Source organism: Cottoperca gobio, chromosome 6, assembly GCF_900634415.1.
Source record: "Cottoperca gobio chromosome 6, fCotGob3.1, whole genome shotgun sequence".
NCBI lineage: Eukaryota > Metazoa > Chordata > Actinopteri > Perciformes > Bovichtidae > Cottoperca > Cottoperca gobio.
In genome coordinates, this window is record NC_041360.1 from 19,062,139 (window position 1) to 19,075,664 (window position 13,526).

At 40.6% G+C, this 13,526-nt stretch overlaps 1 protein-coding gene across 1 annotated transcript; it reads right to left on the reverse strand.

Moving 5' to 3' along the window:
• Positions 1-6,219: 6,219 nt before the first annotated feature.
• On the reverse strand, positions 6,220-12,865 carry LOC115010314 (E3 ubiquitin/ISG15 ligase TRIM25). The gene is given in 8 exon segments (XM_029434870.1): positions 6,220-7,130; positions 8,884-9,038; positions 9,443-9,465; positions 9,581-9,829; positions 10,429-10,524; positions 10,670-11,089; positions 11,091-11,623; positions 12,562-12,865. Coding segments are annotated over 8 exon segments (2,265 nt in total). The 5' UTR covers positions 12,806-12,865; the 3' UTR covers positions 6,220-6,585.
• Positions 12,866-13,526: the final 661 nt, after the last annotated feature.

Sequence of the window (13,526 nt, forward strand, 5' to 3'; positions counted from 1 at the left end):
TTCAAACGATCACAACTTACCCTTAATGTATATCAACGTATTGATGTGACAGGGCCTTAAGGAAAAACCTTTCAGCTCTGTCTGCAAAACTTAAACAACTGAAATCCTGGAACATTATTGGTATACATGCTGATATTGTTGCATTGTATCATGTGAAGTCATCTTTTCATGTCATGTTCATGTAAACTAAGGATGCAGATGATAGGCAGAGACGAAGAGAAGTATATTCAGGTGTGACCAGCCTGCTGCCGCGGGGACACACAGAAGTTATTCACATTTCACCTCGAGAGTTTGAGCTGTTAATAAATCAAGTCGGCAAAAGTTTGAGTGGAGGAGACACATGACAATGTTAGACGAAGATAAAGTGAGTGAACTGTGAGAATTCATAATGGGCTAAAAGAAAGTTCAAGTAAAAAGCAGAGAAATGAAGATTTCATTTTAATGAGGCTGCTTTATTTGTGGGATTTGAGGATTAATCAGAAAATAGCACATATCATATTTCACGGATTTCTTCATATATAAATAACATCTGTCATAAATAACGACCTGCTCATTACAAAGACAATGAAAACACCCCCATACGATGACTTGTAGCTTTTAAAACACATGGACCGAAGATACCCCGACTGAAATATGTGGCATATTTAGTGTTCATAAAAACGGCAATAACGTCATGATTCATACCAAATATTTCCATCCACAGACTTAAACTGCCACATACCAATTACCTTGAAAACTATAAAGCCCCCCCAACCCTGTCTTCATCAGTGATAGAAAAACCATTGCCGACAGCTAAAAGTAGTCCCAGAAGGAAGACAGGGGAAATGAAAAGACTGGATGATTAAACTGAGGATCCAACACACTACCAAGAAGGCTTGATTGCACAGGGCAGAATGGATGGTCTCAGGCCTGGTCTCTTCATCTCCAGGTCACAAAAGAGCTGCGAGTGGAAATGCCAAACGTTTCCTGGTTCACAATAGTTCAGCGCCTGTGCCTCCGCTCGGGGGGGTCAAGAGCTCTCGTGGCTGACATTTTGATAATGTGGGTGGAAGATAAACTTGATGACACATCTCCCAGATTTACCATTAACATTTATGTAGTCATATAATACATTAATTGTGATTATTGTTTCTACCATTCTCCCTCTCAGCCAGAACAGAACTAGTGAGACATAGCTAACCCTCACAGACATGAAGCTCATACGATACATGCACACGCAGCAACGCCTCGTCCATTAATGACTTATCTGAAGTGTAGTTTTGGCAATGAAAATCTTAAGTCCCAGGCTCCTCCAGCAATGCAACAAACAGCATACTTAAGACATAAAAATAGATAAATACAATGGTGCAAGAGACATAATGATGCAAGTAAAATGCAGGAATAAGATAAAACAGAATAGAAACAATAGTTTTCTAGCCGAGACATATTTGTTTGCCCAACCTCAAGTATCTGATACCATACTCTGCATGTGAGCACAATGAGAAGAGAGAAAACATCCACCATTACTGCAATGCAGTAAAATTCAAATATTAAAAAACACAAGAGAACTCTGTTTCTCTGGGGATTGTGTGTGTGCGATGGGCAACCTGCAACACCAGACCAAGACACAAAGTCAGAGGTGAAAGCAGAGAGATTAAGAGACTGTGTCTGTCTGGAAAGTGAAGTTTCAGGATGATTAGAGCCAAGAACCGGTTCAGTTCATCTACTTCTACTGAGGTCATAAGAGAATCCCACAAGACAACTAAAAGGAGCCAGAAGTTTAGAAATAAGCGCAGATATTAGTCCCCTGACACATCAATGAAGTACATCTGAATTACCCTCATGGAATAACTCCAACATGTGTCACTCCTAACAAAGACAATAACCTTTTGCAAATAATATTCACTGTATTTTAGCATAATATAGGTTTTTTTTAAATAAAGACATGCTTGCTATATATATATATATATATATATATATATATTTATAGTAGAAATGCGACTCCAGCAGTGGAATGGGCACTTTGTAAGCTTGAAACATGTTTTTCAAGTATTGTGTAGAGGTTTATTTGTCCCTTGTGATTTTATGTTTTGCATTTAATAGTTTTTTTTAAGTAGCTTGCTTTTGAAATTACAGTTTATAATGGTTATCAATAAATGTTAAGAAATTTGAAATAGTTTTAAAATGAGGTTGAATGTGTACATAATGTGCTGCATTGTATCTTTATCCACTGAGTTGAAAAATGATCTTTGCTAAAGATTATTCTGAAAAGTTGGTTGTAATATTGTTTCTTGTATTTATGGTTTTAGAGAAGAGTTGTGCAATGTGTGTATGTGTTATGTGCACTCTCACAGTCTGTACAGACCTCCTTTCAGTCAAGAAGAAAAAGACATCTCATGTTATTCATTTAGAAAGTTCAACTGCTTCCAAATGACCTCATATCTATTCTCTATTAAAATATAGTACCTACAGTAAACAATCCAGTAACCACTTAACCTTATATTATCTCAGCTGATTATCCTGAATCCCAGCCCCCCTGTGAGGCCCCATCTACCCCTGACCCAGGAAAGGAACATTAGAACAGACAAATAAATAAATAATGCCAAAGACACTGAGATATTCTGAGAGATGCAGGAGGAAGCAGGTACAGTATGTAGGGTGGTGGAGGAGGAGACAGACAGGCACCATACAGCTGCCAATAGTGTTTTGAAATAGATGCTGCTATTTCCTCCTGATCTTAATGTGTTAACGCATTAATAGTTAAAGGGCCATACCACTAAATAACAGACAATGAATATGTCATTGTAATGTCATTCAAGTGTTTAAATGACACTGTGAATAATGCAATCAGGGTGCATTGAATTCTTTTCATACATTTAGAAATGATACATTTCCACGACACACTTCAATCAAATTAGACTGAGCAGTAGCACAGACAGATGTGAGATTCGGTTTTCATCAAATTAGATTTGATCTATTCAATGCTGGCTGACGGACAGATAACACAGATAGAGTCGCTCATGAAAGTCATGAGACGTTTTCTTTTTAGGAGTCAGGAGTAATTGATTTGCCTAGGGAGAAGAAAAAGAAAAGGCATGTCACTCAACAATAGGTCCAACACTACTTATGTCACAGATTTCCATGGACCTTGCCAAGCCTGGCAGGTGACCGGGTGAGACATTCGAGACTCCCCGCTCACCTGAACTCACCGACTGTTGCCATGCCAACAGAAGATGTGGCCTCAAGGCATGACGAGTGTGTGTGTAGATTTGTGCCAACCCCTGGTAATACTCTGCGTCATTAAAAAACACACATAGTAACCGTTGATACCAATGAAAACAGTTTAAAGTTATCCAAATATATCCTCAGCATCTCCATCATGTCATTGGCTGAAGGGTCACTTACGCATTGTTTTCAGTGTTGTCCTAAGTTTTTTGTATCAGTATCAAAAAAGAAGACTGCTAACTACTGTATATCTCAAAGTGGTGGTCATTTACAGGTTTGCTATGCATGAGCATTTACATCTTGGATGCCTTGTGTTGAAAAGCGGGTGAAGTGGACTACGTGCTGATGTCTGCCCTCTCTGGAGGCAGATGTTGACCTACTAATGAGTAGATGCCTTCTAACGAGCACACACACTAATTAGCATATATCCAATTACTTCATAGCTCAGGTCCCAGGCTCTATTCAATATTATGTTGTGGGAGTAGCTGAAATAATTGAAATGCATGTATTGAATTGAACTATGCTTCGTGTTGTAGAGAAATAAGACCAACGCTGGTTAATTACTTAAGTATTTGGGGTAATCAAGCGTCATCTCTTTCTATATTATCACTATATTCAAGTCACAGAGCTAAGCATCAGATATGCACAAGAATATACACCGGGCAATCTTTGAAAAACCCAGAACGTCATGTAACAACACTAATCGCTGTTCTGAATGCGCTTCCAAAATCCTCAAATTATTTTGTACCCATCTAGAGTATGCATCCGTTGCATGATGAAAAAGATTTTCAACCTTTTTCCAAATACAAAATAAGAATGGTACCCATTAATGTCATGTTAACCCGAAATGTAAAATGTTATTTCATTGGTAGGCTATATAATGATGTTTATTTCCAATATTTTACACTTAATACAAAATAATATGTTAATATTCTGCTTGTGTAATATCTAAGGAAATTCAATTCAATCGCAATTTGGGAAACGGGTTGAGAATGATCAGAAAACAGAATATGTTTGTATACAGTACATGTTTCCAGATGATTAGAATATGTTTTGAGGACTCTGGAAGTACCATCAAAACAGCTGTTAAAGTAATGGTGTTAACAAAAAGATTGTAGGGTGATTCATTTAATTAAATAATACATAAGAGGCACACATTGGGGTTATAGAGACAACTGATAGTCTTGATTGTTGACTAAATGCAACATTTTCATACTGAGTGACTCAAATCAGTGGCTTTGACTGACCTGGACTGAGGACGTAATGGTTGTCGGGGCAGATTCTCTTATGGAAGAATGCAAATTGAATTGGCTACTAGTCCCAGAAATCTGTACTGCACAGCCACTATAACTTCCACAAGAGACAGAAAAAGAGGCTTTAAAGTTCAGGAGCCTACATCAAATGTCAGCATATATCAAAGTCTAAAAGTGACCACTAAAATGCTTGAGCAATCTCACACAAGGTCAACGACTAATCAAAAAGATAGAACTTAAGACTGACATTTCGTGGCTGAAAGAAGGCAGTTGGTAAGTGAAAGGCTTGCTGTTTGAAAGTCTCTGATTTTGGTAATTTCATGCCATTCTACTTTCCATCCCGACAACAATGAGCAGTAAAAGCATGCAATCTAAAGGAGAGTGCTGCAAATGACACCGGCTGTGACCCATTTACTGTTCTGTTCAGTAGGAATTGACGAGAAGAGAAAGGAGCTTTTTCTTGCATTAACAAATCACATCGATGTTCAGAGCAGTCACACTAGTTGGAGGAGTCTATATTCTTTACATTAAGAATTGGTTTCAAAAAGCAAATAACACTTTATTTTACCTGGCGTTCTACTCTTTATTCGTACTAGATGATTGTTTGTTTGCCTTGACAAGTGGATAGGAACAATATAGTGCTGTAAATCAGCAGATTTACCGTTTACCGTCATCATAATTCAAAGACCTTTCAGCTGCACGGCCACATCCTCCGAGTGATTTATGACCACCATGCCACGGACACAATATTTTTGCATTTTATTCTTTGCATATAAGACAAACATACTGCACCTATTTCAAAACAGCAGCCACAGGTTATGGGTAATCCTATTTTGACCATTAGACACCTAGGCTGTTATGGGAGACTCATGGGATCACTAATGAAGACCCTGTCCCTTAGTGTTGCCCCATATGTAGCCAATCTTCGGCACACAAATGTGTTTCCCTAATAACTATCTGACACTTTGTTTCCAGCCCTTCACTCATTTAATGGTAGTCTGGAAAAGCTTGTAAGAGCCTGACTGAGTTTGAGAGACCGTTGGATGGACAGGGTGAGGATAATTTAATTATCCTGACTGTGAAAGCACTCCTCCCTCTCCCCTGTCAGACATGTCTTGCATTCTGCCTTCATGTGCCAGCTGGGGAAGAGAAAAAGAAAAACCCACTGAGGATTTCTGACTATCTTTTGGATCATGCATCTGGAAGAGTAAAATCGTTGCCATAGTTGACTGGTGCACCTGCGTGGATACAAAGAATCTAAGTGTCGGAAAATATACCAAATAAAAGTCTGTCGGAAGAGTTCCATCCCCCTGAGCTCTTTCAGTTTAGTACATGTACGACTGTCGATCCTGAGGAATTTAATTACTCAATTAGCAAACAGGTTTTGAACAACCTTGATTAATGGCCAGCTGTCCCTGAACCACTGGCATGCTAGTGCTCTACCCATCATCCAGAGGTTTATGTAAACACAACTATGATCCCTCTCGATGACGTCAACCACACAGACCTCCAGGCAGAACAAATGAGCCTTAAAGTTTGGAAAGAAAAGAGCAATTGAAAAACGCTAGCGCTCTGCGAGGCTGTAAAGGAGTTTGTGCCAGAGGCAATATTTGTTGTCAGTAAAGCTCACATGCTGCGGGGGCAGTGAGAGTTCAAAGTTAGCACACCAACTGTCACCTGTTGGGGGGGGGGAACACACCACCCACTCACACACCTGTGTTTCTATTTACACGCAAAAAGGAGGCATAAAGACAAAATGTAATGCACTTTGCTTTTGAAACATTTTATTATTGTAAAGACATAAAATAACATTTTCTTTTTTAAATTTTTTTATCTGCACTGATTTGGCTCTCATGTAAAAACATATTAATTTGTTCTTCAATCTAAAATCAAGACATATGGAAATTAAAATCCTGTTTGGAGTCCTGCATGTATATAAATGTATATAATGTATATAAAACCACATACGAGGATTTTTGCAAAAGTACAGCGTTATACAGTGTAACTATCATCCCCGAGAACTTTGCACATTTTAATGAGGAAATGCTTTTCACATATTTAAAAAAGGCACAGCGCTTTCATGTAATCTGTATGTTTCAGCACAACTGACATGTCAGTATTGCACGGTTTATGACTGATATAGATCACAGATGACCAGGTGTGTTTTAGACACAGACAAGGCTGGGTACACAGGGTCAGTAAACCTGTGCTTGTAGGAATGTATTAAAGATAGACTGCCACCTGGTGTCACATTAAAGAATGATAAAACACCCTCCTCAAAGTCGAGGAACACTCCTATCCTCTCCAGCCCGTCTGCATCCACAGGAACCGCCACCTTGTTATGCAGAGCCTCCACCTTCTTTCTGTCACAGGCCAGGCACCAGGAGTACGAGTTGAACCCCAGACGAGAGTTGTCCTTTTGGCCTTTCCTCTCTATCTGACCCTCACACATGCCCACCTTCCAGCGGCCCTCATCCACAGACACATTCACCTCCCAGTACCAGCGACCCCCCTCCATGGAGGAAGAGGCCAGGACCTGTGGGAAAGAGCTGAAGCGAGCCTCGTGATCTGTGTAGGACTGCTGGGCTTCGCTGTAGGTCACCCTCCTGTTGTTATCAGACAGCTGCAGCTTAGGATGCGCTGTTTCTGCATTCAAGAAGGGGACGGTACCATCTGTTCACAGGAAAGGAAATTACAGAAAGATTTAGATGAGAAGATTAAGACTAATTAAAATATGCCACCTTTTGGTCTACAGCAGGGGTGTCCAAACCTTTTTCACTGAGGGCCACATACAGAAACATATATGAAAGGCTGGGCCACTCACTCGAGGTGAGGTATATTGCCTTAAAAAAAAATCTAGCAAATGCAGGTAGATTATGCATGATAATTGAATATGCTCAAGGGGGGGGGGGGGGGGGGGCAGCCTCATCACAGCTTTTTATTAATGAGGTTTCTTTTAATTTGTTACAATAAGGGTTTGCAGCTCATTCTCAAAACAGGAGCCTCAGATTGCTTCTTAGTCAGGATGGTGATCCCTTCACAGCCCTGTATACCCCTGGGGGTAGTCCCTGGGGGGGGATATCTCAAGCTTGTTACACAAATAAGTTATTGGGCTTGTTAACTCATCAACTAAAGTTAGTTAGAAAATGTTATCAACTTTAATTGGCTGAATTTATTGAAAAATTGACCGTACATAAATACTGTCATATATGTGTTAACTCTCCTGTAATGGGAACAGCGTCGCACTCAGTGTGAGCAGCGATGCTGCACTCAGGTGGTGGTTGAGATACGAAGGACTTCACAGAGATGCTGTCGCTCATTTTGGTTCTCAATCTGCTTTTGTTAACAGGGAAAATGTTTGCTCACATATGAGCCGAACAGACTCATCATTCTTTGTGCGTGACGTCTCAGAGGAAACCTTTCCAAGCTCCAGTAGAAGTCGGGGAGGGAGAGAAGCTGATGTTGATTCTTTAGGGAATTATCGTATATAATTATTATTATATAAGTTCTAGTTGCAGACTCTCTTAAACTTCTTCTGCATTCATCAGCTCGATTTCCTTCTCAATGATAGAAACATCTTGGAAGTGCTGACTGAATGCTGTCATGAGACGTGACATGAGATGAGAGACGTGATCACAGACACATATTTCTCCTTGTTATCAGAAAGCTTGGCCTTTGGAAAAGGACAACATTGAAGTTACGTAGTTGTGTCTCAAAGAGACGGAGCTTCACACAGAATGCTTTCATGTGCGCAGTCGGCTCTTGCTCAGTGTTGAGATGACCAGTAAGATCAACTAAACAGGTCTGCCAACAATGGAGGGTCTCTCAGCTCATGAAGAGGTCGCTCCTTCTCTTTCAAAAACAGATCGATTTCTGATCTCAGGGAATAAAACCGCTGCAGCACGGAGCCGCGACTCAGCCAGCGCACATCAGAACGGTGGAGTACGTCCCCGTATTCAGCATCGACATCAGACAGGAAAGCTTGACATTCTCTGTGGTAAAGTCCTCGTGCTCGAATTACATTGTGCCCTTTAGACTCCTAAGACCTAGCAGCTCTTCCGTAACGCAAAAGTGATCGTCAACTCCCCGCAAAAACAATGAACAGCTGTGCGGTGTCTGTCGCATCTGTGCTCTCATCACATGCAATAGAGTAAGAATCTAAAGCACAAGCTTTATCTGACACTTGATGTTTTAAGTTAGCTGACAAGTCAAAACTGTGTTTCTGTGTTAGAACTAAGACGTACAAAACATTCAAGCACAAGTTTCTATCTGGACCATATTCAGTTGGCAGTTGGCCCACGGGCCGTAGTTTGGACACCCCTGGTCTACAGGAAGCATCTAGTTCTTTGGTTTAATTAGTTGCGATTCATCAGTGAGTGAAGAGTAAACATGTGCTGGTATTAAAAGAAAATAACACTTGTCTCACAGAGCAGTCTGTAGAGGTCTCCGTATTCGTCTGGCACACTGACGACGACTGTGTCCAGACGTTTCTCTGTCCAATTCTGCAGACATTTCAGCCGCGCCTGATCCACTTCCTCTGGAGTCTCTAACTGGTCCACACAGCTCCCCATGTTACTAGCCCTGGAGAAGAAAAAGCAGAGGGAGTGGAGAACAATATAAAATGTAATACTATTGAACTTCATTATTCCTTAATGGCCTTTCGGAGGCATATGGATATAGTTACACATAAAGAAAACAAAATAGAAACAAAGTAAGTGGACAGCAGAACTTGTAAGGGCCAAATATAATAAATAAATATACATATGAGCAAGCAAGCATTCTCTGGTAAATCTTCAGTAGTTACTTAAAAGTAGCCATTATTATTTCAGCAAACTTGGCGAGATTGGATAAAGCTTTATCTATATTTAAAGCTTTTTTTTGGTAAAGTTTCTTTGTAATAAGGTTGAACCGACCCTGTAGGACTTTAATCACATTTTTATATAACTTTACATGTAACTAGGTAAAAGTTGAGGAAAATCACTTACAGTTGTGCTACCTTGCTGTATTCCTGTGATGTGAGAAAGAAGAACAATAAATGTTATTGTGTTAGTGTTCATAAGGCAATATTAGAGCTTATATTTTACCAACCAACAAACAGATTCTTCTTCTAACATCCAACACACCATAATGAAGACCTGGTCCTGAATGCGTTTGTCTCCCTTGGCATCAGCCAGCTCCTCCAGGGTGTGGAGGCCTTGCTGAATGGATTGCAGGGAGCTCCGCAGGTGGCCGAGTTTCCCCTCTAGTCCCCCCAGAACCCTGTTCTCCTCCTTTGTCACACACTGTAGAGCCGATTGCTCCTCATGCTCCAAGGCCTCTCTGATGGCGCCGTACTGCTGCTGCACTCCTGCTCGAGCCTTACTCAAAACCACCTGGACAGACACAATGAAGATAAACGGCATGTTGATTCCTAAAAGGCCCTTCTCATTGCAGTTAGAGGACTCCGAGGAACAATTGTTGGTCAACCATGCAACCAACAGAAAATACATGTGGAAATCTGAAATTTAAATTGTAAAGCATTGCTAATGTATTTTATGAATCTGAGTTTTATAAATCTGGATTATGTAATTAACCAACTGTGTAACCATTTTCTGAACTAACAACACAATTGAAGATGTACCATGAGAACACCATCAACTATCAACTTTAAAGATAAATGTTGATGAATTTACTGTTCTTGGGCGGTTTTTAAAACTAATTAAACTTTTTCTAATTTGAGGATTAACCATATGAGGACATTGTGGGCATTGTACACATGAAAATGTGTTCCATTTCTTACCAACAAAACGATAATCTCAATACTCTATGCTTCATTATGTATCGTGTAACTTTTATCCCCTTCAAAACCTGCAGGTTAGTCTGCATATCTGTGAAGACATGTACATCCCATTGACTGTAAAAATAATAATCTTGTTATTCCAAGATACCTAAATACATGAGTTAGTGAGAAATACAGAGTTAAATATCTTACTGTGAAGGTCTCTTTCTTCTCTGTGAGATCAGTGACCCTGTTCTTCACTTGCTGTTCAGCCTCCTGCAGTTGATTGATTTCATCTTTTAGGTTCCCCTGTAGAAAGAAGTGCACAGAGATATAAAACTAATATTTACTAATTTACTGTATATATACATACACACATACACACACACACATATATACATATACATACATACACATGTACACATACACACATGTGTGTAAAGTGGCCACTTACCCTGAGCTCTCTCTCTGCCTCTCTGATGCTGATGCAGACATGGTCTCGGTGCAAGCCTATGACAGTACACACCGTGCACACACACACTTTACACTGCCGACAATAGATATGGTTCATCTCCTGGTGCTCCTGGCACCTCCAGGGAGAAAAGTCCTCCATGGGAGGAACCAGGGTATGATTTCGGAAGACAGGGGAGTCCAGGTGGGGACGCAGGTGCTCTGTACACATGGAAGCTCCGCACACCAGACAGGTCTTCACAGCGTGTTGAAACCTACTTCTAGGGCAATAATGGCAGGGCACAGGGCTGGCATTTTTTTTCTCTGACTCCGGGAAGATGTCAACACGACTTGGGGATCCTGGAGCATCGGCAGGATGTTTGGAGGATATCAGGGGAGACCTGCCGACATGGTGTACAGGAGAGCTTACCTTTACCTGGAGTTGAGACCCCAGGAAAGGAATCAGAGTTGGAAGATGTGGCAGGTATCTTTGGCGATGAATTAATTCCTGTCACTTTTGTGTCTGTCTTGGGGGTTGCAAGAGCAGGTGCATCACATATATCTACTTCATTGGAGGTATCAGAGTCATCCATTAAGACGACCTCTTCTGATATACGCTGGTTCTGCTGTATTGAGATGTCATCACTTGCAGGTACAGCCTTGCTGTCAGAGTTGTTACTGGGGGATGCGCCATCACCACGCTCAGACTGTGCAGATTCTGGGTGCACTGTTTTCTTGGATGCGTCAACACTAGTCGACTGTTCAGGTTTATCTGAGAAGGAAGTGGTGGGAGTCTCTATGTCGTTGGACCGCTCACGAGGAGACTCCACAGTTGATCGCTTTGTGTCAGGTTGCTCTGATACAGGTGTGCTGGCTTTTCTCTTCCCAAGAAGTCGGCTGGTGAGTGAGGGCCTCCGCAAGGAGTCATATCTATTTTGTTCATCGTTACTGGATGTGCCTTTCAAAAACAGAATACAAACAAAGCAAATCAAGCAGCGATCTACCTCCATTCCTTTTCTGTGTTATTACTCTGCCTTGTAAGCTCATTTAGGAAAGCTGTCTTTGAGTCAGCAGCCTGCCATAACATATAACTGGTAGTGAAAACTCTTTTTATTGATGATAATTGCCTCGTGATCACTTATTAAAAAGGTCAGTATCAACATGGATACTGATCATGGATATGGGATCGGGGTAACCTTACAATCGGTATCACAATTAAAAGTACTGTCAATGTTGCATTAGTCATAAGCAGTGTAATATAATGTATGTAATGTAGAAAGGAGGTAGATAAAAAAAAAAACATACCAATGTATGTTAAACACAAGAAAACTGTATGAGCACATATGAACACGTCAGAAATTAATCAGACCTTTACCCCTCACTGACTATTTGCATGTGAAAACCACACACTTTGGAAAGATAAGGTTGAGCCTCTGACCCCTGACACTGTAAACAAACAGAACATTACTACCATTAAATCACACAAGAGCTTAAGCATTTTAAAGATGTGAGTCTAACTACCTCTTTATGCTCAAAACGTTAAGGAAGTGGTAGGAATGGCACTTTCCGGTGAGGAAGTCAAGACCATTATATGTTATATTAGAGTGCCAGAATTATAAATGTTTATTAACTACGGGTTATTTTTAGCTAGCATTAGCAAACACCTAACATAACGCTATACAACATGTACATAACGTGTTTATCATCTTCAACTGGGGCGTGTCAGTCTTAATTCATAACGGCTGATTACGTTATTGTAACATGTGTGAGGGGGACCGCTAACGTTAGCTAAGTGAGCTAGCTTGAACTGCTAGCCTCACTGTAGTCGTTACCTAATTATTAGTTTGTTTCAACGGCCCGGTAACAAGCCCAACGTTACCACGGTGTTAACTGTACCTGCGGTGTCGCGAGGCTGTGCCCATCGGCTGTTGGGGGGCGGCCGTTTGCTATCAAACGGCAGAGTTTGGTACACTGTTGTACACTTCCACTCAGGACAGTGGTACGGCCCGTGCGGAGTGACACTCCACAAGTCTCCGATACACCGTTGGCAGAACCGGTGGTCACATTTCAGAATGACGGGTTCCCGGGTCAGCTCGTTGCACAGAGGACACCTCGTCGGGGTGTCCAACGATGCTCCCATTTTGTTTTGCCAGTTACTTGATGTTTCTGTTTCCGCGGTGTGAAGCAGTAGGAGGCGGGGCTACATGTTTGAATCCCGCTCCCCCTCCCGGTAGTGCATGTCTTAAAGGTACAGTCAATTAATTTATAAAGAGTGGTGCAGTAAGTACTCTAAGTTATTTGGGTATTTTACTAAAAGAAAAAAAAACACTATAAAAATCGTCCATTACAAGTACAAGTTCAGAAGTACAAAAGTATGGCAACTAAATGTACCAAAAATAACAGTCCTGCATCATGTCATCATTTTATTATGAGTTTGTCCTAAGGAACCTATATTTTACATTCAGTCATTTTGATTTAAAACATAATTGCATAATGGTTTCTACCATAAAAGAGCTGATAACTAACATTTTACCTACCAATGAAATCTCAAGTCAAAAATGATGCAAAATGTTTATGAAGTCACTCTTTGTGCTGCCAAGAAATAAAAATAAATGTGTTATTGCTGTTGTTATGCCTTAAGCATCAGCTGCAAACAATAATGACTAAATGTGGTATTTCTTATTTTCTCTCATGTTTCTCTCCCCATAGCATTCTTATCTTTATGGTGGTCCAGACATGTGACTTGGATATAAAAGGCTATGGTTTCTTGTGAGTTAGAGGTTAATCTTTTATAATCTCAAAGAGGTTTGGTCTCTTAGAGAGACTTGTGTTGCCTGGAAATATGAGGTGAGAGTTGTAAC